The sequence below is a fragment of the Borostomias antarcticus genome, assembly GCF_949987555.1.
Source record: "Borostomias antarcticus genome assembly, chromosome: 4".
Taxonomy (NCBI): Eukaryota; Metazoa; Chordata; class Actinopteri; order Stomiiformes; family Stomiidae; genus Borostomias; species Borostomias antarcticus.
In genome coordinates this window covers 33,847,230-33,873,153 of record NC_140237.1, presented here as the reverse complement: position 1 = coordinate 33,873,153, position 25,924 = coordinate 33,847,230, and the positions used below count along the sequence as shown (strand labels likewise).

The 25,924-nt window shown below is 51.8% G+C and overlaps 1 protein-coding gene across 1 annotated transcript in view; it reads left to right on the top strand.

Moving 5' to 3' along the window:
• Positions 1-1,453: 1,453 nt before the first annotated feature.
• The window catches only part of igdcc4 (immunoglobulin superfamily, DCC subclass, member 4), a 55,928-nt gene continuing 31,457 nt past the window's right edge, over positions 1,454-25,924 (top strand). Inside the window, 4 exon segments of the mRNA XM_084436815.1 lie at positions 1,454-1,608; positions 25,175-25,273; positions 25,276-25,358; positions 25,361-25,602. Of these exon segments, the coding sequence (XP_084292941.1) occupies positions 1,542-1,608; positions 25,175-25,273; positions 25,276-25,358; positions 25,361-25,602 (491 nt within the window). The 5' untranslated portion in view covers positions 1,454-1,541.

Sequence of the window (25,924 nt, the reverse complement as noted above, 5' to 3'; positions counted from 1 at the left end):
TATCTCCCAGGCCTTTCAGTGCAGAATTTGCATGTTCTCCCCGTGTTCCCAAGGGTTTCCTCCCAAGAACCCAACATGAAAAACATGCAGAAGAACAGACGCTCTTCAGTCCTGTCCCTGACCAGGACTTGGACTGAGCACTTGGACCCCGGGCGCCACTGACCAGGCTGCCCACTGCTCCTGGCTGCCCCTGTAGGAGGACGGCTTGGATGGGAGAAATGCAGAGGACAAATGTCACCGGCGACACCGGAAGTCTCCGCTCATGTGTGTGTAGGCTACTTGTGTGTGTCACTTGCCGTGTGGCCAATTAAAGGCCCCTTGAGGTCCTGTAATTATAATTATAGATAAACCAATTCTCCACATGGCGATGGTCTTGCTCACCGAGAGGTCTGTCCGATCACAGCCTCGTGAGCGTGTGTCCCCACAGACTAATCCCACCTCCACCTCTCCACGGATCACCTCTCAGCGCATCCGGGTGGGAGGGGGGTACACGGTGGCGGTGCTGGGTATGCGCAGGGTGTCTTTTTCTGCTGCGGTGAGAGGGTCTGGCCCCAGCTGGCGTCTGATGGTTGCTTGCGTGCGAAACCCAGCAGGTCCCTCGATCAGCACCTGGTGCAGGCAACGGAGCCGGGTGACTGGGGCGCGGAGGCCCTCACCCACACCGCTGAGGGAGCGCCAACCGTGACACTCTCTCTCACCAACGCTCTCACACGCAGCAATCTAAACAGGCCGTGCCCTGAGGCGAGTTCAAATCAGAATGATGTTTCTTTGTGTTGGATTGGAATTATATCTTTTTTTGGACTGGATTGTCGTCTTTTTATGATTTATTTATTTATTCATTTATTTATCGATCTATATTTTAATATTGCTCATGTTAACCCATGCGTTGTATTGTGGCCCGAGTTTGCGTGCTCATTATGTGAACATCTGTAACAGGTGCATAGAAACCATGCATCGTGATTTAGAATGGTTCATTGGACCTGGGTAGGGGCTTACAAACTATGTAGGCCTACAACAACAACAACAAGAACTAACAGTAATCAGGGGGTGGAGAGGTGACAGATAAGAGCAAATGCGGTCAGAAAAGAAAGCATGAACAACGAAAAAGAGGGTGTTTATTTTAAATGATTTATTGGCAGTGTTTCAGGCGACTTTAGTATGGTCTAATATAAGCGGGACTTGCCAGTGTTGGAGGGAATGTGTGTGTGTGTGTGTGTGTGTGTATGTGCGTGCGTGCGTGCGTGTGTGTGTGTGTGTGTGTGTGTGTGTGTGTGGAGCAGCAGCCAACACACACTTAACATTCGCTCACAACATGGCGATGAAGCGCCGAGAGACACGACGGCTCTCCCCCGACTAAAATGCGACCCTGTTCTTAGAAAAGGCAAGGGGCTGCGCCTAAGGGATTTAACACGAACAAATAGATAACTACACAGACTAGAAGCGACTAGCAGATTTCAATATATTCATGTCGCTATAACGGTATAGCTGACTGTATAGACCCTCACGCTGCTTACCCCTCTGCTGGAAATCAAAGGCTTTACATGGCGGTGGAGAGTATCTGGTTTTTCTGTCTACTTTCGCTGGGGTTCTGGGGTCCATCCGTGCAAGGTAAATGCCTGAATGCTGAACAACACATGCTTTTCAAGTTGGGTGTATGTGCATGCGTTACTTAGGTGGTTATCGGGCAGAACACGCAGGGAGGCTAGTATATGTTATCTACGCTATGATAAGAGGTTGTATAGTGGGCATATTTGTACCTTGCTCATTGCAGTATTCTCAAACTGTTCACAATGAATCAGCCTGTACCCGATAAAGCTTGGGAATGACCGCACTGCAAGGCTCGTACTTTTGTGAATGTTTGCCAGCGCGCAATATGCCTTTTGTGGAACTGGCCACTACAAAGTTGCACATATGCAACAATGTTACCATTATAGGCACATTTCCCTGATCTCTTCTTGGCTGCCCGAGTTCTCTGAAGCCACTGGTGCTGCTGGTGGAGTTCAACACAGGATAAAGCTGGGCGCAATGTGGGGTGCGTTTAAAAGGAATGGGCCGTGGCGCGGGTGGATTTTAATGTTACCAAACATGATTATCTTAACGATTAACACCTGGTAGTGGCATAATTGATATCAACATCCATCTTTTTTATTTATTTATTTTTACAACTGTAGGCTATTGCCCCTTGTCTGGTGTCAGGACGCTTATTGCCTGCTTTACCACATGCTATGGTTGTGCCTGCCATTCGTCTGTTCCTTTCGTTCACAAATAGGCCAGTGTGTGGTTAATTGAGCCCATAGCTCGCCTCGTTGTATGGTGCTGTTTCTGTAGTTGTGTCGACCATGTGGCTGGTCTTACGTGGATGGGAACGGGGTGTGCGGTTTCACCGCTGCCCGCGGTTGAAGCAGATCACACAATTCTGATTACATTGCGGTGGCCTCTGATTCCGAGGGGACGCTGGGAGACTGGAGAGCTGGGGGGACCACTCAGCCGCCTGGGGACGAGGGAGGGAGGGTAGATGTTGGAGGGAGGGAGGGTAGATGGTGGTGGGGCAGCAGAGACTAGCCGCAGCATTTACATGACAAAGAGAGCGGTGCAGAAGCTCCAACGCCAAATATCTAGGCTACTATGCCATCGTGTTTCGCAGCATTTGGGGGTTCTGCGGTACGCAAATCGGGAGAAAAAGAAAGTGATATAGCCTAACTGACCAAGATTTGCTCATCAAAATGGATTTGCATGAATGAGTTTATCCTAGTCGACCCCGAAAGAGTAGATTTGTCTTCCATGGATCAAATTGTATACCCTGAAAGGGTACTTTCGTCTTCCATGGAGCAAATTGTAAACATATTTGTCTCGCTCTTACTAAAAGTGAATAAGTAGCCTATGCTTGCCAGCTACAAATATGTTACAGATTACAGTTGTGCCTAAGCTTTGAATAGGGTGTTCTAGCCTACTGGTCCTTCACTTGTCCCCAGCACAGTCATATCCTAGGGAAATTGAAAACACCTGTTTGATTCAAAGATCGGCCTAATTGCCATATTTTGTCCTCATGCCACAGTGGGGACACCAGAAAATTCCCACAGGTGTTTAAACCTTCATCAGCCTGACTAGCCCGGCATCAAATTTCAGACCAACCTGAGGCTTGCACCAGGACTGTTACGTACAGTAATGTTATGATGACATGTGCATTGCTCAAGCCAATCAGATTATAATCAATCGGTCAATCCACCAATCAAGAGTCTCACCCCCACATGCTGCAGTTGCAATGTTGATACTATTCCAATCGGTATAATCACAATGTCCGTCATGACTCATGGGACAGTATTCACATTGACCTGGGGGGCTATGTGTGTGTGTGTGCGTGTGTGCGTGTCTGTGCGCGCTCTTGTGTGTGCATGTGTGTGTGTGGAGCAGGCATGTGCTCATCACCAGGCAGTTATATGAGGAACCTCCGCCCCGCCCCCCCCCCCCCCCCCCACACACACACACACACACACACCGCCCTGGGCTGTGTGCCCACAGTGAAATGCTAGTGTGTGTGTGTGTGTGTGTGTGTGTGTGTGTGTTAGGTTTGCAGAGGGGTAGAGGAATGTTGTGGGTGTTGTTGCTGGGGGGTTATTGTGGGAACTGGAACTGGTGGATGGAGGTTGGGGGGGCGCAGCGGGGGACGGGGGGGGGGGGCAGTGGGGGACGGCGGGCGACAGGGGGGCGGCAGTGGGGGAAAGGGTGGGGGGTGGGACAGTGGGGGACAGGGGGGGAGGGACAGTGGGACAGGGATGAACTGACCGGAGAGCCGACAGGGAGAGTTTGAGGACAAGGGGCGTCTCTACATCAGAGAGCCGCAAACAAAGACCTTGTTTTTTCCATCCGAAAGATCAAATGAAAAATATGTCAACTCCGGTGAACTCATCACAAACAAATGGGTCTTGTGTGCGAGCAAGCGTTCGCACATGCACACTCTCTCGGACAGAGGAGGGAATGAAAAACTGTGTCATCGCCGGCGTGCTACACTTCCGACTGCTCCGAGCGTCACTGTCAAATTCACCACGGTGTCACTAGCCTTTTTGTGTTACCATATGAGGATGAGAGGGATGAAGAGAGGACAGTGCTACACATTACACAGTGAGGATGTCACATGGTCTATACCTCCTCCTCTATACCTCCTCCTCTATACCTCCTCCTCTATACCTCCTCCTCTATACTTCCTTCTCTATACCTCCTCCTCTATACCTCCTCCTCTATACCTCCTCCTCTATACTTCCTCCTCTATACCTCCTCCTCTATACCTCCTCCTCTATACCTCCTCCTCTATACTTCCTTCTCTATACCTCCTCCTCTATACCTCCTCCTCTATACTTCCTCCTCTATACCTCCTCCTCTATACCTCCTCCTCTATACCTCCTCCTCTATACTTCCTTCTCTATACCTCCTCCTCTATACCTCCTCCTCTATACCTCCTCCTCTATACCTCCTCCTCTATACCTCCTCCTCTATACTTCCTTCTCTATACCTCCTCCTCTACTTCCTCCTCTATACCTCCTCCTCTATACCTCCTCCTCTATACCTCCTCCTCTATACCTCCTCCTCTATACTTCCTCCTCTATACCTCCTCCTCTATACCTCCTCCTCTACTTCCTCCTCTATACTTCCTCCTCTATACCTCCTTCTCTATACCTCCTCCTCTATACCTCCTCCTCTATACCTCCTCCTCTACTTCCTCCTCTATACCTCCTCCTCTATACCTCCTCCTCTATACCTCCTCCTCTATACCTCCTCCTGTGACTCCTGCAGCAGTCACACACTCACACTCACACACGCTTGAGTCATACGTCCGAGCGGACAGAACACCCATCGTTGTTCAAGTTAATGGACGCAATCAGCGATCTCCCTCCTGGTCACAACACTCCCCTCCCCCCCCCCCCCCCCCCTCGTCTCCCTGCCCCGCTTCACTGCGCTCCTGCCCTCGCCGTCTCTGGTTAATACCCGGCCGATGGCCGCCCCCCCCGGCCCCTGGTCCAGCTGTGTCCCTGGCTCACTCTCTCATCCCCTCTGTCTGATGCTCCGCTGGTCTGTGCTCCATCCTGCTGGATCTGAGCCCCCGGAACCCTCCTGTCTCCGTCCGCTATCCCCACCTGACCCTGCGTCCATCCCCACCTGACCCTGCGTCCGTCCCCACCTGACCCTGCGTCCATCCCCACCTGACCCTGCGTCCATCCCCACCGGACCCTGCGTCCCTCCCCACCTGACCCTGCGTCCATCCCCACCTGACCCTGCGTCCATCCCCACCTGACCCTGCGTCCGTCCCCACCTGACCCCGCGTCCGTCCCCACCTGACCCCGCGTCCATCCCCACCTGACCCTGCGTCCATCCCCACCTGACCCTGCGTCCATCCCCACCTGACCCTGCGTCCATCCCCACCTGACCCTGCGTCCATCCCCACCTGACCCTGCGTCCGCTATCCCCACCTGACCCTCCGTCCGCTATCCCCACCTGACCCTGCGTCCATCCCCACCTGACCCTGCGTCCATCCCCACCTGACCCTGCGTCCATCCCCACCTGACCCTGCATCCATCCCCACCTGACCCTGCGTCCATCCCCACCTGACCCTGCGTCCATCCCCACCTGACCCTGCGTCCATCCCCACCTGACCCTGCGTCCATCCCCACCTGACCCTGCGTCCATCCCCACCTGACCCTGCGTCCATCCCCACCTGACCCTGCGTCCATCCCCAGCCTGGGTTTCTCCCTCCCTCCCTATCCTCTCCCTTTACCCCTCTCCTCTCTCTCTCTCTCTGTCTCTCTCTCTCTCTCCTCTCTCTCTCTCTCTATCCCTCTCTCTATCCTCCCCCTCTACCCCTCTCCTCTCTCTCTCTCTCTCTCTCTCTCCCTCCCTCCCTATCCTCTCCCTCTACCCCTCTCCTCTCTCTCTCTCTCTCTCTCTCTCTCTATCCTCCCCCTCTACCCCTCTCCTCTCTCTCTCTCTCTATCCCTCTCTCTATCCTCCCCCTCTACCCCTCTCCTCTCTCTCTCTCTCTCTATCCCTCTCTCTATCCTCTCCCTCTACCCCTCTCCTCTCTCTCTCTCTCTCTCTCTCTCTCTCTCTCTATCCTCCCCCTCTACCCCTCTCTCTCTCCCTCTCTCTATCCTCCCCCTCTACCCCTCTCCTCTCTCTCTCTCTCTCTCTCTCTATCCCTCTCTATCCCCCCCTCTACCCCTCTCTCTCTCTCTCTATCCCTCTCTCTATCCTCTCCCTCTACCCCTCTCCTCTCTCTCTCTATCCCTCTCTCTATCCCCCCCTCTACCCCTCTCCTCTCTCTCTCTCTACTCCTCTCCCTATCATCTCCCTCTATCCATCTCCTCTCTCTCTACCCCTCTCCCTATCCTCTCTCTTTCTCTCTCTCTCTACCCCACTCCCTATCTTCTCTCTCTATCCTCTCTCTCTCTCTATCCTCTCTCTCTCTATCCTCTCTCTCTCTATCCTCTCTCTCTCTATCATCTCTCTCTCTATCATCTCTCTCTCTCTATCCTCTCTCTCTCTATCATCTCTCTCTCTATCCTCTCTCTCTCTCTATCCTCTCTCTCTCTATCCTCTCTCTCTCTATCCTCTCTCTCTCTCTATCCTCTCTCTCTATCCTCTCTCTCTCTATCCTCTCTCTCTATCCTCTCTCTCTCTCTCTCTCTCTATCCTCTCTCTCTCTATCCTCTCTCTCTCTATCCCCTCTCTCTCTCTCTCTCTCTCTCTCTATCCTCTCTCTCTCTCTATCCTCTCTCTCACTATCTATCCTCTCTCTCTCTCTCTCTCTCTCTCTATCCTCCCTCACTCTATACCCCACTCCCTACCCCCCCCTCTCTATTGTCTCTCTCTCTATCCTCTGTCTGTCTCTATCCCACTCCTTATCCTCTCTCTCTCTCTCCTCTCTCCCCTCCTCCCTCTCTCTCTCTCTCTCTCTCCCCTCCTCTCTCCTCCCTCTCTCCCTCCTCCCTAGGCTCAGCTGGCTCAGGCATTGTGTCTCCAGAGTCTGGCCGGGAGCATGGTTGTGAACATATCCTGCTTAATGGGTTATTCATAAACCTAATTGCCATTTCTTTGTCCATAATGAGCAGCTCCGTAAATAGTGTGGTTATGTTAATTTTAAAACGGCTCTGCATGTGGTTACAGTCATTACCCTTAGCGCAAGCTTTGGTCACACACAATCCTCTTGTAATCGCACTCCTTATTTTGTACACAATATCCAAACAGTGCAAGACTTGACACCAAATAAGTGTTGTTTGACTACGGCACCAGCGTAGGGGTGTAACTGCTTCGTGTAGCATGGGATTGGGTGTCCGTGTGTGTGTGTGTTTGGGTGTGGGTGTGGTAGTGGGTGTGTGTGTGTGTGTGGGTGTGGGTGTGTGTGTGTATGAGTGCATCCTGATCCCCCGCCCCCCTGGAGAATTAGGCTAAATTAGGATGCATATTATTGAAGATGGGTATCTTTTGTCCGGTAAAGAGGTGGATTTGTATGGCTGGCGGTGTGTGTCCACTCAACCAGAGTGTCAGAGGACCGGTGTCGAGGACCGTCTGGCCAGGAGGGGAAGACTGGGCCCAGAATGAGACAGGAAGTCATTCATTTTTACCTCCTTTCTGGAGTCAATCTCTAGGCTTTGGCCTCCGTTGTTGCACTAGTTGGCTGCCTCTCAGCTTTGACTTCATTGATCCATGTAGACTTTTGGGACTGCTGGCTGTGTATTTTATATAAAGACATAAGTATAGCTGGTATAGAAAGAGCATGGTACTGTAAATTGGGAGGCCATGGCCCTTCGATTTTCAGTGAGATTGTCTGTGCTCAGATCCTCCTGTGGACAATAAGCCCGCTGCTCCATTGCAGAGATCTGTCTGGCCTTTACAACCTGTCCCCATACAGTACTACTTCTAAGGACACGATCAATGACCTCAATCAATGAGCCAGACTGAACTCGGCGCCCTTCAGACCTTCTGTGAGACCAGAGTCTGTGAAGGCAATATAACTTCATGAAAAGGTTTAATAATAATATTATTGTTAATACGTTATAATAATAATAATAATAGCAATAGTCATAATAACCTTTATTTGTATAGCATTTTGTATGTAAACGATTATATATATTGTCAGGTTGTTTGTATTTGTGAAAACAAAAGTATTTATTTATAGACTGGCGTTCCCATGCGGTTTCTTTTATGTAGGACAAACAAAAAGAAGACAAAACAGCCAAGTTGCACAACATGAAAAAGCCGTCCGCACTAAGACTGATGATTAGAATGGCGTTACGTTATGTGCGAGCAGGACATGGCAACGGCAAAACACAAAGTCACAATGTTAGACGTTTCTGAGGAGGACATTAGCGGAGGTGGCCGACCGCCTAAAAACACCCAACCGACACCTTTTGGAGTGCGCAACTGAAAGCAACCAAGTAAACAGGCCTACCCCATCCTCAATGATGAGAGATTTATACTTTTGTGAAAATATATCAGGAATAAAAAGATTGTAGTTCGATATGTGGAACTATTGATGGTTATGGTAGGCTAATTTAGTAGTTAATAGGTGCTTGTACTCGTGAACAGAACAAATGTGGACCAGGTTATAGATTGAGGAATTGATCATGTGCACATAAGGAAAGGATCAGGTCCACTTGACTTGGGGGGCCACATTCTATTTAGGACTCTCATCTCCTCCTTTTCTCCTTCTGCACACCTTCCCTCACCTCCTTCCCTTCTATGGATGCTGGATCACTTCCTTGTTTTGACCAATAGGCTTGCACACTGACGGAAAACCGTTCTCCCATCTCATTAGTGTAACACAATATAGGTGATAGCTACGGTACTTCTCACCCTGATGAAGACCTATATCGGTCGCATTGGTCATTTTAAATGTATATTGCCATGTAAAATAAAGGCATTTTAATTTTTGCACAAACCCTACAGTGTGCCTTGGATTGATTTTGATGGAGAATTTTGGATTGAGACCATATTCCAACCATTACATTACATTACTGTTACAGTGGGCTCGTAGCTCGGGAGGTAGAGCGGCCGGCTGGGGATCGCAAGGTCCCCGGTTCGATCCCAGCTCCCGGCGTGTGCCGAAGTGTCCTTGAGCAAGACACTGAACCCCAAAATCTCTCACAAGAAGCCTTTCTGTGCTGAGCTTGCATGTTCTCCCTGTGTTCACATGGGTCTCCTCACAAAGAACCCGATATGAAGAACATGCAGAAGAACAGACGCTCTTTAGTCCGGTCCCTGACCAGGACCTGGACTGAGCACTTGGACTTGGTACCCGGGAGCCACTGACCAGGCTGCCCGCTGCCCCTGGAGGAGGACGGCTTGGATTGGAGAAATGCAGGGAACAATTTCCACCAGCGACCACAGAAGATGTGTGTGTGTGTGTGTGTGTGTGTGTGTGTGTTGTATGTCTCACTGCGTGGCCAATAAAGACAGTCGAGGATCAGATCATTATTATTACAGTTATTTTAAGCAGACGCTTTTATGCAAAGCTACTTACAATAATTGCAATGCAGTGAGCCCTTCATATGTTTTCCAGCTTATGTACTTGTTTGGTAATAGGGGTGCAGATCTTTAACAGGAAATTGAAGTGATTTCAGTTAAGGGCCGAGATCCAGAACCCAACGCTTCCTTTCGTACGCTATCACAAACGTACCTTCGAGATAAAACCCGTTGGGTCCGTCAGGCTGACGGCGCAGTGAGTGTCCGCCCCTGCGCAGGAAGAGGGCGCGTCTGTCCGAAGCGTCTCCTGAGGGCGGCTCTCTCGGTGCCACCCTCCTTGAAACGCCGGCCGGCAGTAAACAGCCGCGGGATCAATAGAGCCGGATCAATAAGCTGCAAGGGACGTTTGTCACACGCTCGGTCAGGTGACCCGGGGAGCGCAGTGTCACCCAGAACAAGCAGGTCCTGCTCTACTCGCCGTGTGACGGGGGGGGTACTTTCAGGTAAACGTATTAATACTTGTGATGGCACAGAGCGTTGACAGTAAATGCCTTTATTCCAAAAAAGATTGCCAATTTTAGTGTGCATGCGTGTGCATGCGAGAGAGAGAGAGAGAGAGAGAGAGAGAGAGTGAGAAGCAGTGTCTCTCCCTCACTGCGCTCTCTGGGTAAACAGTCATGCGATCGCATTCCTTCCATTCCGCACTACTCTCTGCGTAGTCACATGACCAAGGAGGAGTTGCATGGGGCTTGTGGGGGGGGGGGGTACTACACGAGAAGAGAGAACCTCTGAGTTAGTGGGCAAAGGCAGACAGAGCCAATTCCCACCCCCATCCTCTCTCTTTGGACACCTCAGCGGAAAAATGAAACGTGATCTGGACATGGACACCCAGAAGAACTGCTTCACGTATTCCTATCAGCTATGGGGAGTTTATCTGGGGACAGGCTCTGTGTCCGTCCTCCGGGCGTCCAAAGGGGTTCTGTACATGGACAGGAGAGTTCCCACTCCAAATGTACCTGTAAAGCTGCAAAATAGGTCTCTCTTCCCCCTGTGGTTGACGTTATCAGGCCTTTATCAAATGACTCATCAAAACATTCTGAGTCAAGCCGCTTCACAGTGTCTCTCCACAGTGTCTCTAAACAGTGTCTCTCCACAGTGTCTCTCCACAGTGTCATGTTGATTCGTTTAAAGGGGTTGTTCAGAATTTTGGACAAAGAGCCTCATTTACAACTTACCCATATTGTTGTTGATTGATGGAGAGCATTTTCAGCTGATTCTATGCTGTCTCTCTTTCGGGTGTTAGCAGCATGCTAATGCTAGCGCTATCGAACCGAAATGGCTAGCATTCAAAGACAACTCACTTATAAACACTCCAAACAAGAAAGGATCACCAGAGAAACTAAACTCATCAAAGTCAAACACATCCCTTTTGAATGTGGCCATTGCAACTTGTTGTTGTTATGAAAGTAAGAGAATAGTTCTCTTCTGTTCCTTGTTGTTGTGAAGACAATAGTGCCGGCTACTTACGTATCACTCCGCCTCCCTATTTACAGAGAGAGACATATAGGTCCGAACAAACGAATGGGTTCAACGATAGCTGGACTTAAAAAATGATTGTATAAAAAATCAAACAAGCCTCTGACAGACTGTCCTCATATTTCATTTCATTTGGGTGCACTGTGGAGTGTTTAAGTGAGTTTTCTGTGAATGCTATGTTATCCATCAATCAAAAACATTATGGGTAGGTCATACATGGGTAAGTCGTATATGAGGCTCTATGTCCAAAAATTCTGAACTACCCCTTTAATACAGCGGCGTTGACCCTCCTGTTAGGCCTATGTAATCATACGGGAGGGTCCATCTTACTCCTGTTATTGTGTTATTGTCTGTCCTGTCCCTCTCTGGCCCTCTCCAGCCGTGGACTTTGAGAGCTGGGACTTCCCCCTCCCGTGTTAGTTTTGTTGCTAGCCTTGTTGATCCATTGATGTGGCCCCGGCGCTTGATTTGGCCTTGCAGAGGCCCCCGACCCCATGCTGCTTTGTAAAGCCTGTAGGAACGCTGGCCCGGGATTGGAGGAGGCCAGGGTGCGCATGAATGAGTACAGCAAGTACTCCGGTTAGGGGAAGAGAGCGAAACACGGAGAGACGCACGGGGAGAAACACAGATAGAGAGAGAGAGACAGCGAAACAGACAGACAGACGGACTGAAACGCAGGCCGAGAGGCACACGGAGAGACAGAGAGAGAGAGACAGACGGAGAGAGACAAACAGAGAGAGAGGGAGAGAGGGAGAGAGAGAGAGAGAGAGAGAGAGAGAGAACAGCTGGAATGGTTAGCACTTGACGGTGCAGCTGCTAGGCTTGTGTGCTTGTCTCCTCTCCTGTACTGAGTCACTCTGGGCCTGGGTGGAATTACAGCATGTGGATATCGCTCCTGAAAACCTCCTCTCGAATCGCTGAGCCCACCGATACACAAACATGCATTCACTTCCAAGTTATAAGTTCTGTTTGGCCACCGCCAAACCACAAGTAAAGGGACAAGGGTGTTGTGTGTGTGTGTGCTTGTTGTCTGAATCTTTGTGTGTGTGTGTGTGTTTGTCTGATTCTGTGTGTGTGTGCATGTGTGTGTGTTTGTCTGATTCTGTGTGTGTGTGCGTGTGTGTGTGTTTCCGCTGGGGTCTGCCTGCGTGGCTGCCTGTTGTGCATGCCTGTGTATGTGTGCGTTTCTGTGCTTCATTGCATCACCCTCCATTCGAGAGTGGCAACAACAATTCTCTTTTCTTCAGGAAGGATCAAATAACAGGACAGCCCCTCTCACGAGCACTCCGCGCCACAGCCAAAGGCCTAATAGCGTAAAATGTTTTAGACAGTCGTGAGGAACTGTACACAAGTTGGCTGCGTGTCAAAATGATCGTAGATGCGTGTCCCAGTCCCAAACGCGTGGTGCAGCAGCGAAGTCTCTACCTCACTGGTTTGTAGCTTCGGACTTAGCGTTCACCCCAATAGCTGCAGTGTTCGCATAATTTAATCGTAAACCCCGCGTGCCTCGTGGGAAGTGTAGTCATCGGTCATTGACAACCAAAGGGCCGTCCAAAGACTCATTTTTCAACCCCGGTTAAGGCATACCGTACCACAGCCGGCGCTCGTGTTGTTCCGTGGCATCGTTGAGACTGGATGTTCCCTGTTGCTATCATTCAGGCCATATGTCCTTTACCACCCTGTCCATATCAGTGGTGCAATGCGTGATGTATGTCCTACCCGGCTCTGAACACACACACACACGCACGCATGCACATACACGCACACATACAGTACACACACACACACACACACACATACACACATACACACACACACATACAGTACACACACATACACACGCACGCACACACATACACACACACACACACATACAGTACACACACACACACACACACACACATATGGTACACACAGACCCTGTCTGCCATAGATCAGACGTTCACACCCAACAAATGGCCCGTCAGGCAGATCTTGGTGCGTTGAGTTATCATCCCGCAGTGGACCACAGGCTAGAGAGTGGGATCGGCCTGTTGAAGAGAGACAGCCTCTCTCACCAAATACACTGTCTCTTAACTCACCACACTGTCTCTAAACTAATCATATAGCCTCCTCTAAACTAGCCACACTGTCTCTAAACTAACCACACTGTCTCTAAACCACACTGTCTCTAAACTAACCACACTGTCTCTAAACCACACTGTCTCCAAACTAACCACACTGTCTATAAACTAAACACACTGTCTATAAACTAACCACACTGTCTATAAACTAACCACACTGTCTCTAAACTAACCACACTGTCTCTAAACCACACTGTCTATAAACTAACCACACTGTCTCTAAACCACACTGTCTATAAACTAACCACACTGTCTCTAAACTAACCACACTGTCTCTAAACCACACTGTCTATAAACTAACCACACTGTCTCTAAACCACACTGTCTATAAACTTACCACACTGTCTCTAAACTAACCACAGTGTCTCTAAACTAACCACACTGTCTCTAAACTAACCACACTGTCTCTAAACCACACTGTCTATAAACTAACCACACTGTCTCTAAACCACACTGTCTATAAACTTACCACACTGTCTCTAAACTAACCACACTGTCTCTAAACCACACTGTCTATAAACTAACCACACTGTCTCTAAACTAACCACACTGTCTCTAAACCACACTGTCTATAAACTTACCACACTGTCTCTAAACTAACCACACTGTCTCTAAACTAACCACACTGTCTCCAAACTAACCACACTGTCTCTAAACTAACCACACTGTCTCTAAACCACACTGTCTCTAAACTAACCACACTGTCTCCAAACTAACCACACCGTCTCTAAACTAACCACACTGTCTCCAAACTAACCACACTGTCTCTAAACTAACCACACTGTCTATAAACCACACTGTCTATAAACTAACCACACTGTCTCTAAACTAACCACACTGTCTATAAACTAACCACACTGTCTCTAAACCACACTGTCTCCAAACTAACCACACTGTCTCTAAACTAACCACACTGTCTATAAACCACACTGTCTATAAACTAACCACACTGTCTCTAAACTAACCACACTGTCTCTAAACCACACTGTCTCTAAACTAACCACACTGTCTCTAAACCACACTGTCTCTAAACTAACCACACTGTCTCTAAACTAACCACACTGTCTCTAAACTTACCACACTGTCTATACACTAACCACACTGTCTCTAAACCACACTGTCTCTAAACCACACTGTCTCTAAACTAACCCCACTGTCTCTAAACTAACCACACTGTCTATAAACTAACCACACTGTCTCTAAACTAACCACACTGTCTATAAACCTACCACACTGTCTATAAACTAACCACACTGTCTATAAACTAACCACACTGTCTCTAAACCACACTGTCTCTAAACTAACCACACTCTCTAAACTAACCACACTGTCTATAAACTAACCACACTGTCTCTAAACTAACCACACTGTCTATAAACTAACCACACTGTCTCTAAACTAACCACACTGTCTATAAACTAACCACATTGTCTATAAACTAACCACACTGTCTATAAACTAACCACACTGTCTCTAAACCACACTGTCTATAAACTAACCACACTGTCTATAAACTAACCACACTGTCTCTAAACTAACCACACTGTCTATAAACTAACCACACTGTCTCTAAACTAACCACACTGTCTCTAAACTAACCACACTGTCTATAAACTAACCACACTGTCTCTAAACCACACTGTCTCTAAACTAACCACACTGTCTATAAACTAACCACACTGTCTATAAACTAACCACACTACCCTCCTCCTGACCCCATGTTCTATTCACATGCTCTCTCTCTCTCTCTCTCTCTCTCTCTCATTACCTTTCTCTCTTTCATAAACGGCAGCTTTGCCCCCCACCCCACTCTCTCTGTCCCCTCTTTGACCGCGGTGTGTGTAGTGGAGGGGGGAATCATGCCCTTCCAGGCCTATGACTTTGTAGACGGTCGAGGTATTGCATGACTAGACAGCAGGCCTGGAAACCTTAGCCTGCTCACTCCCTCCGCCATGCGGAGCGGCCTGTCGGCAAGGCCAAGTGACCCATGGGCAGAACAGCCTCGTTCGCTGCCTCCCTCCTAGGGAGCGTAAAACCGCGAACTGCGGTTTAAAACGTCCATGGTATTAGAACTGTGACATTCCCTGTGTTTACGGTATTACGTTTACGGTATTACACAATAATGCGCTGCTGAAACTTCACATTTCAAGTTGCTTGCAACAGTTAATTTTGTAATTTAATATAAGATTGCTATTAATAAACTGAGCTTAATTACAATAGTGTGTATTTTCCATCATGTGTTGCACTGTAGTTCCTTCAAAGTAAAATACTTTTTTTTATGTGTGTTGGGGAGGTGAAATGCCGTATACCCTGAAATACCGTAAACCGTACCGTGTAACTAGATACTGTACTGTACCGTACCGTAATGCAAAAATCCATACCCAGATAGCAAGCGGATGTGTAATAATTCTGGGCCATATATGGGCCGGAACTAAGCCACAAGGGCCAGATCTGGCCTGTATATGGCCCAGATCCACTTGCTATCTGGGTACCGTCTCATCCCTACTCCCCCCTGAAGCTGAAGGAGTGTCCCGAGGCCCTCCGTCCGTGACGGCAGCTCAGAGAACGCCGCGACGGCGCCGGGGGTGTCGGCGCCAGAACTGCCCATGCTGCCTTGCTCCCCACTCCATCCTTGAGTGCCTTCCTCCTCTTTCTTCCCCGATGCCTCCATCTCTCCCGCGAGAACCACAACTTCTCCCTCTCTCGGACTGCGAGCGTGCCTGGCGCGCCGCCACGCCATGTCGTCCAATCACCACAGCCCGGGAGGAATGCACAGCAGGGATCCTCCAGAGTGGGACCCCGCCCTCCCCCCCCAGAGCTCCTACACTACAGTACAAGCCCAAATGGACATTCTTTAGAACCCAACCCTCCCCCCACGGCCCCGTATCACTGGACTGGGCCAACTGATGATGATGATGATGATGATGATGAAGGTGGTTGTGGTGGTGTGTGAATACGTGCGGTCCGTGTGAGGAGAGATATGAGCGCCGTCTGTGCATGCGTGCGCAAGACACATCAGTACACAAGCGTGCATGTTGTATAAGAACAGCCTCCCGCTTCAGTGTGTCTCACTTCCGCGGACTTGATCTATTTTTCTTCTAGGACGTCCTCCATCACACTCTGGGTTCCGTAACTGCTTCCGCATACAATTAATAGAACACTCTAGAACACCGGCAGAGAGCTGGCAAATGTCCGCTAACGGTTTAATGGCTTAATGATACCTAATTCGTTTCAATGGGAGAGAGGAGCAGAGGAGGTGAGCTGGGGTGAGTGTGTCTTGGCAGGAGCACCCGACCCATCTTTTTTATTAGCTGAGGAAAAGTAGGGCAGTTGGGATGATGCGTTCTCCATTCCTGCGACACCTCAGGAGGAACATGGCAAAACATCCCTGTGATCTTTCTGGGGGGTGGGAAGTGCCATGTTTCGCAGGTGTGCATGTGTGTGTGTGTACGTACTATAACCTGGCATAGACCTGCCACACACACACACACACACACACACCTGTATGCAGGGCTACGCAGGTGTTTCAGTAGGTGGTGTATGTGTGTGTGTGTGTGTGTGTGTGTGTGTGTGTCAGGTCTGTGCCAGGTAGTACAGGCTTTCAGGCTGGAGTGCAGGGGGGTCAGCAAGCCCTCCATTTATTCAAGGAAATAATTCCCTCTCCCATTAACTTAATTAATCCAGGGCCTGGCTGGAGGGAGAACCAGAAGTAAACCTGTGTGTGTGTGTGTGTGTGTGTGTGTGTGTGTGTGTGTGGGTGTGGTGATTGCAATTGAGCCACGAAGCCACGAAGTCGAAGGAATTGGGTGTAGACCTCCGAAACAGGATTGTTCCTCCAAAAATTACAAAATACCCATAATTCACGTTGATTTCTAGTGAACAGAAGTTCTATTTCGTGGAGCTCCGCCCCACAGGGCTAGCTCCTATTGGCTAGCGAAACCCAGCTAGCTACATTGACTGAAGAAAAAAACATACACGCACCTGTGTCCAACCAGGTCCGGTGCACCACTGTATAAGCGGGCTACGCCCGCACATCTGCTCCTTCGAAATTTTCAGCTCGCATTGCTACTGGAGAAGATAAGAAGATGTCTACTCAGCGGACCCAAGCGGAGCTGGCGACGTCCTCAGATGACCCCCTGCCGGCGCCGATTGATCCGCCGGATCGTTTCTGTGTCTGCGGCTCCCGCTACAGCGACGTGGGACACCACCTCTGCTTCCGCTGTCTGGGGCCGCAGCACGCCAGAGCGGGTCTGGCTCCGTCCCCCGCCTGCGAGATCTGCGCCCTCCTGGACCCCATGGAGAGGATGCTCCGGGCGCATTTCTTCGGTCCGCCGCCGCTGGAGACTGAAGGTCTGGTCCAGCTGGTCGGCGAGGACATCGGCGCGCCCCCGCAACAACCGGCGGCCCCGATTACCTCCCTCGCGCCTACGGATGATGAGGAAGAGCTCTCCGAGGCAGACGAGGTTCTCTCTGCGTCGGAAGCCACTACGGCTAGTGGCGCCTCCTTCCCGGGGCGGGGTTCCTTCGATCGCGACCTGCCCCGGCTGCTGGAGAGAGCCGCGCATCACCTCGGTATCTCCGTCCCGGAGGTTGCTGCGACTACGGGGCTCCCACTGTGGAGCTCCGTCTGCTACGGGCGTCCCTCTCAGCCTGCTCCTCGTCTCCTGCCGGCTATGCCTGACCTGGAGGCGTACGTCGGTGGTGCAGCAGCGCCACCTATGGCTCTCCCTGACTCGTCTGCGCGAGGAAAACAAGAGTGTCCTCCTCAACTCACCGGTCAGTAGGGAGGGGTTGTTTGGGGCGGCTGTGTCTAACATCCTTGAGCAGTGTCGCAGCCAGGAGCAGGACCGGCTCCTCCTCGCTCGCCACGCTGCTCCGGGGGAGCGCAGTGTGCCGGCACGTCCGCGTGCTCCGGCTGATGCTGCCGCGACTGGGAGCAAGCGCCGGCGGACACACAAGGCTAAACAACCTGCCACGGGGTCCGGCCCCGCTACGGCCCATGGACCGGCTCGCCCGGGCTCCTGGACTGCGCACGCGGCTCCTCCCCCGCGACCTCCCCCTGCCTACCCCGCCCAGGGTGCCGGGACCGGTCCGGCGTCTTCAAGCGCGCCCACCGCTCCGCCTCCGGCTTGGGGTAGGAAGAGGCGCACCTTTTGACGGTGCGTGGAGATGCGTGACTGTGTTGTGCCCACACCACGCTCTGTTAAGAGCGGCGGTGAGCAAGTTTCCCTGTTCAATAAAGCAAACACGATGCAACGTTATCAAGCTGGTTGTAATGTGCAGTCCGCATCTCCTCCCTTTTCAACTGCTGTAATGTTCTCGGCTAGAGCCGCTGGGTCTTCTGTGAAAGAGTCAGAATTGACCACGGCAGGTCTTGCCGCAGCTGGAAGACCGGCTCGAGCCGCGGAGTCTTTTCCTGCTAAAGCAGACGTGACTCACGCGGGGCTCGCCGGCTCAGCTGATGTGATGTATTCGGCTAGAGCCACCGGGTCTTCCGTGAAAAAGTCGGAATTGACCATGGCAGGTCTCGCCGCAGCTGAAAAACCGACTCGAGCCGCGGAGTCTTTTCCTGCAAAGAGAGCAGACGTGACGTGCGCAGCTCTCGCCGGTTCAGCGAATGTAATATATTCGGCTAGAGCCGCCGGGTCCTCTGTGAGAAACTCAGATTTGACCACGGCAGGTCTCGCCGCCCCTGTTCTAAACAGACCGTTTGGGTTTTTAACAGAGGGGATGTGTGCGCCCAGGCCAAGTGCTATGGCTGTACTGCCCTGTTCGGAGTTTTCTCGGGACCGACCGCTGGCGGGGTTTAGCGGCGAAAAAGATGCGCTAGACCCCCAGACGGCGTTCGTTCATTCGGGCCGAGCGTTCGAGCCTCTCCCTGTGTGTTCGACAGGTAGAGAGTTTTCACGCTCACCGGTCAGTGAGAATACTTCCGTGTTTACTGCCTCGGCTGGCTATTTTCATGAGCAGCCGAGGCGTCGCTCCGTCAGTGTGTGTGATACCAACGCTCGGCCTTTAGCTAAAAGGAGCAGGCCTATGGTGTCTGATATCCACACTTCATCTCACAACGTGCACCAGTCGCATGGTTTTCGCCTGGCCGCTTTGTGTGATGTTGGCGCGAAATCACTGCCCGCCTCTCATGTCCCGTCTAGTCGGTCTGCGAAAGACGGCACCTTGACAGATCATGCAAATGAGAAGGCGGGGCTTCCCGCATTGCAACACTCCGCCGTTTTCTCTCAATGGGATGAGCAACGGCGGCTTGTTAGCAATGCGGACGGTGTCGGCTCACTTCCTCTTTTTGTGAATGAAGTGCTTCTTGACAGGAATGCCATTCATTCTCGCGCTGTTCAGGGACATGGAACTCCCAATGGGGATTTTTCATCTCCCTTTCGAGGGTGGCCCGCCTTGGGCCAGGACAGCAGAGTTTCTCAGCTGTCCGGTGGCGGTCAGGGCCAAATTGAACTATGGCAGGTTCCTCGATCTGTTCCCGCGATCTCCGGCACAACCTTTTTCCAACCGCTTCACAGTCTGGCAGGAGAGATGTCTCCTGGACAGCTGGTTGCAGCGTGTTCTACGGGAAGGGTATCTCATTCAGTTTTGTTGCCCCCCACCGCCCTTCATGGGCGTAGTGGAGACAGTGATACCGCGTCCCGCTCAGGCTGCCGCTCTGTCAGCAGAGATTGCAGAACTGATGGCGAAGGGAGCGGTAACTGTGGTCCCGTCAGGCCAGAGGGACGAGGGATTTTATTCCCGCTACTTCCTCGTGCCAAAGAAGACGGGGGGCGTGAGGCCAATTTTGGACCTCCGCCTTTTCAACAAAACGTCGGCGAATCTGAAGTTCCATATGCTTACGGTGCGACAAATGCTGGAGGCATTCCTTCCCGGCGATTTTTGCACCAGCATAGACCTCAAGGACGCTTACTTCCACATACCGATAGCTCATCGGCATCGGAAGTTTTTGCGTTTCGCCTACCTGGGTGTGGCGTACGAATATACCAGACTCCCGTTTGGATATGCGCTCGCCCCCAGAACCTTCTCCAATTGTGTGGAGGCGGCGTTGAGGCCACTGCGCCGGCAGGGCATCAGGATCCTGGCGTACCTGGATGACCTGCTGGTACTGGCTCCGTCGCCTTTGTTGGCTCTGATGCATACCGCCACGGTGGTGCGGCATCTCACCGACCTGGGGTTTGCAATCAACTGGGAGAAGAGTGCTCTGTGGCCGGCCCGTCAGATTGTTTACCTAGGTATCAATCTGGACACGAGCGCCATGAGAGCACGGCTATCCGATTCAAGGAGGGAAACACTGGAGAAGAGTCTCAGTGTTTGCCGTCCTTCTCGAAAGATCGCGGTTCTGACGATCATGCGCCTTCTGGGTCTCATGGCAGCCGCCCATGTGGTAGTGTCACTGGGCCTTCTTCACATGAGGTGCGTGCAGAGATGGTTCGCGCGGCTTCGTCTGGACCCTGTGAGGCACAGACGGCGCCTTGTGCGGATGCCGGGGTCGTTGTCAGCAGACCTCGACTATTGGAGGGACCGGCGCGTAATAGCGCACGGTGTTCCAATAGGCAGGGTGTCGGCTCACGTCGCTGTCTTCACAGACGCGTCTCTAAGCGGCTGGGGTGGTACATGTCTGTCCCAGGCCGTAGGTGGTTTGTGGGCCGTCGGAGAACGGCGCCACATCAACCTCCTGGAGTTGGAGACGGTGCTACTGGCATTGCGCCACTTTGTACACCTGGTACAGGGGCGCGATGTGCTGGTGCGGTCAGACAACCAGACCACAGTAGCTTACATCAACCGACAAGGGGGAGTCCGCTCGCCAGCGCTTCACCGTCTGGCGGTAACGCTGTGGCGATGGGCTCATGTCAATCTCCGGTCACTGACAGCGCGGCACATTGCCGGCCGTCTGAACGTCGGGGCGGACCTGATGTCTCGGGGCGGGCCTCACCCGGGCGAGTGGAGCCTACATCCTCAGATAGTGGCTCAGCTCTGGACCCGGTTCGGCAGTGCAGGGGTGGATCTCTTTGCTTCGAGAGAGAACGCGAAGTGTCCCCTCTGGTTCTCTCTGAGACAGCAGGACCAGCCTCCGCTGGGCGTGGATGCGTTCGCGCATGCCCCCTGGCCGGGGGCGCTGCTGTATGCTTTCCCGCCGATGGGGCTGATTTTACTATTGTTGGCCAGGGTGCGGTCAGAGGGTGCATCAGTGATACTGATAGCGCCGGACCGCCACTGGGCGAGATGGTATGCAGAAGTGATGGCCATGACTACTGTAGAACCGTGGCACATCCCTCATTGGCCGAACGCTCTGTCCCAGGCGGAGGGCTCAATTTGCGCACCTCCAGTCTTGGGACGGCCGCTGGTGGCCTGGCTCTTGAACGGCGGAGATTGTCTGATAGGGGACTCTCTCCGGCCGTGATCTGTACAATTCAGAGCGCGCGCGCGGCTTCCACTGCCTTGGTTTACTCTGGCAAATGGGCTGCTTTTGCGCGTTGGTGTGAGGAAAGGGACTTCGCTCCCGAGTCATGCTCGGTCGAGGCGATTTTGGAATTCCTTCAGCACCTGATGGATCATGGTGGCGGTTTGGCAGCATCCACTATCAAGGTGTATGCGTGTGCTATTTCCGCATGCCATGAGGGGTTCGCCAAAACTACGGTTTTCGGGCATCCCCTGGTTAAACGCTTCCTGGCCGGCACGCGCCGTCTTCGCCCTGTGCGTAAGGCTGCGGCGCCGCCTTGGGATTTGCTCTTGGTTCTGGATGCGCTATGTAAAGCGCCGTTCGAACCAATGGAGCGGATATCTCTCAAGTGGCTATCGATTAAGACCGCGCTGCTCCTTGCTCTTACGTCGGGCAAGCGGGTCAGTGATCTGAGGGCGTTGACAGTTTTTCTCATCACGGGTGATGGGAGCAAAGCTGTGTTGCGCACGGATCCATTTTTCGTTCCGAAGGTGGTCCGGGGCGCCTATAGGGCACGGGATTTGGAGCTGGGAGCCTTCTATCCTCCACCTCATGCGAGCGAGGAAGAGGCCCGCCTGCGTTTGTTGTGTCCTGTGCGTGCGTTGACGTGTTACGTCCAGCGCACGGCTGCGGTCCGCACCACCCCCCAGTTGTTGGTTTGCCACGGCCCAGGGAAGGTGGGTTCTCCGTTGTCGAAACAGCGTCTCTCCCATTGGATCTGTGAGGGCATCGCCCAGTCTTACGTGACTGCGGGTCGTCCTCTGCCTGGTGCTGTTCGGGCACACTCCACAAGGGGTGTGGCCACGTCAGTTGCCCTGTTCAATGGTGTGTCAGTGGAGGACATCTGTGCGGCGGCGACTTGGTCATCCCCGTCTCCTTTTGTCCGTTATTACCTTTTATCCATGTCCTCTGTCTCTGTGGCGTCATCTGTGCTAAACACAGCCGCCGGTGCGAGCCAGCGTTAGACAGGATTTTTTCATGTAGGTGTTCGGCTCGAGTCGCCGGGTCTTCTGTGAAAGAGTCAGAATTGACCACGGCAGGTCTCGCCGCTACTGGAGAACCGGTTTGAGCCGCGGGGTCTTTTCCTGCTAGGAAAGCAGACGTGACTCACTCAGGTCTCACCGGTTCGGCTAAGGTAGGAGCGGGCCCGTCTAGTGACGTTCCGCTCCTGTTTATGTGTGAGGCTGGGACGGGCTTGTTACGGAGTAACCGCTTTGGTCCAGCTCTCGCCCCACGTGCCTCTCCTTGCCCTCGGCTGTGATAGACTGAGTGTGGCGGGGTGGGGCCAGTGCTTGGGTCGGATCAACTGTTAGTATGGTCTCGCCTTGGAGCCCTGGCTTGTGTCCTGACTGGTTTCCCTTACTGGGGCCAGCAAGAGTGTATGGTGCGGTCGTGTAGCTCCGCTTATGCCAATAGGAGCTAGCCCTGTGGGGCGGAGCTCCACGAAATAGAACGATGGTTACGTATTGTAACCCTAGTTCTATGAGTGGAGCGGAGCCCCACAGGGAACAGACTTGCTGACCCCGCAGTCTGCTCGCTGAAAATTTCGGTTAGGAGCAGATGTGCGGGCGTAGCCCGCTTATACAGTGGTGCACCGGACCTGGTTGGACACAGGTGCGTGTATGTTTTTTTCTTCAGTCAATGTAGCTAGCTGGGTTTCGCTAGCCAATAGGAGCTAGCCCTGTGGGGCTCCGCTCCACTCATAGAACTAGGGTTACAATACGTAACCATCGATACAATTTCTCCCGTATACCACAATGCAACGCTGTCGTGTTTTACCGAAGGGGCAAAGGTGAAGAAGACGGTAGCTATCGGTGGCTGAAGTTTGAGTTTGAGTTTGCCTCTGTCTATGCCTGAGAAACAGAAGTTGAACCAACAGCATCAAAATAGCCACAGGAATCATCGTTGTAATGTTAGCTACCTGCTTTAGCCACCGACAGCTACCGTTAATGTTATAGAAGCTGCTGTTGTGAGCATAGTTCACAAAACCACACTTGCACATCATTAGAATTTCAACAATTTATTTGGGATTTAACATTCAAAGCTGAACATGGAAACTGAATACTACCTGAGTACATTTCAACCTGTTGCCATCAGTGCTCGGGTTGTTTACATGATACTGCCCAGCAAACACACAACGTCAGGTAGACGTTCAGATCATGTCTTAATAACGTCCGTGGGTCCAGAACCCCGTGTGTTCGTCTGCTGGACCCCTCAATATTCACACGTCTGGCTTGGACCCCTCTAAGACGTCTGTGGACGTGCAAAACGGGTTCAATATCTGAACGACGTAAAAAACATTCATTCTGGCTCCTAATTGGATGTCTTTGGACGTCCGAAAAATACAAAAAAGACATCTAAAAGACGTGTTTTAGACGTGTCTTTGCTCAGTGGGTGGGCGCGTCTGCTTGTTTGCGTCCATGAATATCCGACGGAATGACGTTCCATGTAGTGTCCGAAAACCGTTAAATCGTTCCCTATGTAGTTCACTATATGGGGAACACTACATAGGGAATAGAGACATTACATTACATTACAGTCATTTAGCAGACGCTTTTATCCAAAGCGACTAACAATAATTGCATTTAACGTAGGAAGAGCCAATGTAGCCTACTACTACTTGCCAGAACTCACAAGTGCATCTTCTTTCTAAAACAAGTGACTAAGAGCATAATCTAGTGCTGAAGGAAAAGTGCAAGAATCACAATCTAAAGTACAGTGCAATATAATATAATAACTGAGACTGAGGGAACAAGTGAATGATTTTGTTGAGAGAGGAGAAAAAGAAGAAGGTTGTTGGTTCGTCCACTCAACAGAACAAGAGATTATTTTTCTGAGGTAGGCTAGTCTTCTTCTGTGAAGACTACCTCAGAAAAATAATTTCACTCAGACAGAATGCATCTAAATAAGTGATTTAATGGTAGCGCCGAGGCTTCAAAACCCAGCATTTGTTTAAATAGACCCCTTTGCTTAGGTAAGTGAAGTTCCATGTTTATCTGACACTTGTAAATATGAGCGCCTCTCCTAAATAGGCCGACACCGATTTATTTTGACTGCAAAGTGAATGGAGCAGCAAAGGACTTGTCTGGCATGAGAAGGGCTAGAAACGCTACTGCAATCACAGCTGTGCGACAAAAGGGACTAGAAAGATTGGTAGGTACACAAAAAAGTGTCGCCAGTGACGTCATTTCCGTCTGTCAACACTTTCAAAAGTGTCGTACGAAGAAGTATAAATTGGCCTTTACACCTCCCAGCTAAAGAGACTTTTGTGCTTGGGGGTCACTCATCACTCTCTCATACCTAGATAGAAGTGAAGTCCACCTGTTTTTTCTTTGACTTGTTTAAGCCGTACCGCAGAGCAACGAAGGCCAGTTTGTGTTCTGCGGGGCGTAAGTCAGGTGTTCTGTGTATGATGATGCTGCTGTGTGTCACACACTTTCCTGACGTGACCCGTTCCTTCTCCCTGCGCTCGCCGACTCCCACGCGCGTCCGATTCCTCATGCGCCCTAATCTCAGCACAGTCCCGTCAGTCAGGATTTGGACTCTCTAGCTTTCTCACTCTCTCCACCCCTCCTCTCTCCCCCCCTCCCTCCCTCCCTCCCTCCTCCAGAGAAGCCTGTGTCGGTGGAGCTAAGCTGTGGGGCGGGGCCTGTCCACGTGGTGCTGGAGGTGGGTCAGCCCCTGCTGCTGGACTGCCACCTGGGGCCAGCGACACGCCCTTCAACGTCACCTGGCTGCAGAATGGCCGGCCCCTCCCGGAGGGGGACTCCCTGCGGCCCCTGGCCAACGGCTCCTGCTGCTGCTGCCCCCCGCCGCCGGGGACGGCCGGGCCCCCCAGGCCGTGGAGGGGGGCTACAGCTGCGTGAGCGCCAGCGCGCTGGGGGCCCTTACCAGCCGCACCATCATCGTGCTGCTGGCCAGTGAGTATCCGTCTGTCTGGCCGAAGGGGGGGTCAGGCGTGACCTCCGCAGGGTCACACGGGGTGGCTGGTGTGGTGCTGTGGTATTCGTGCCACGTGTGTGTCCCCACATGGGCCTGGCATGTCAGATGCAGTCTGCACACGCACACACATGCGCACACACACGTACACACACACACTCAAACATGGACGCATTGCATGGTTGGAGATGAATTTTGTCCTCCTTCATCAGATCAAACAAGGGTCTGATTGTGTGTCCTGGGAACAGGTGGGCTTTACCCTGGAGAGAGAGGGAGCGAGAGAGAGAGAGAGAGAGGGGGGAGAGAGAGAGAGGAGAGAGAAAGAGTAGGGGGAGAGAGGGAGAAGGAGGGAGGGAGAGGGAGTGGGGGAGAGAGGGAGAGAGAGGGGGGGGAGAGAGGGGGGAGAGAGAGAGAGGAGAGA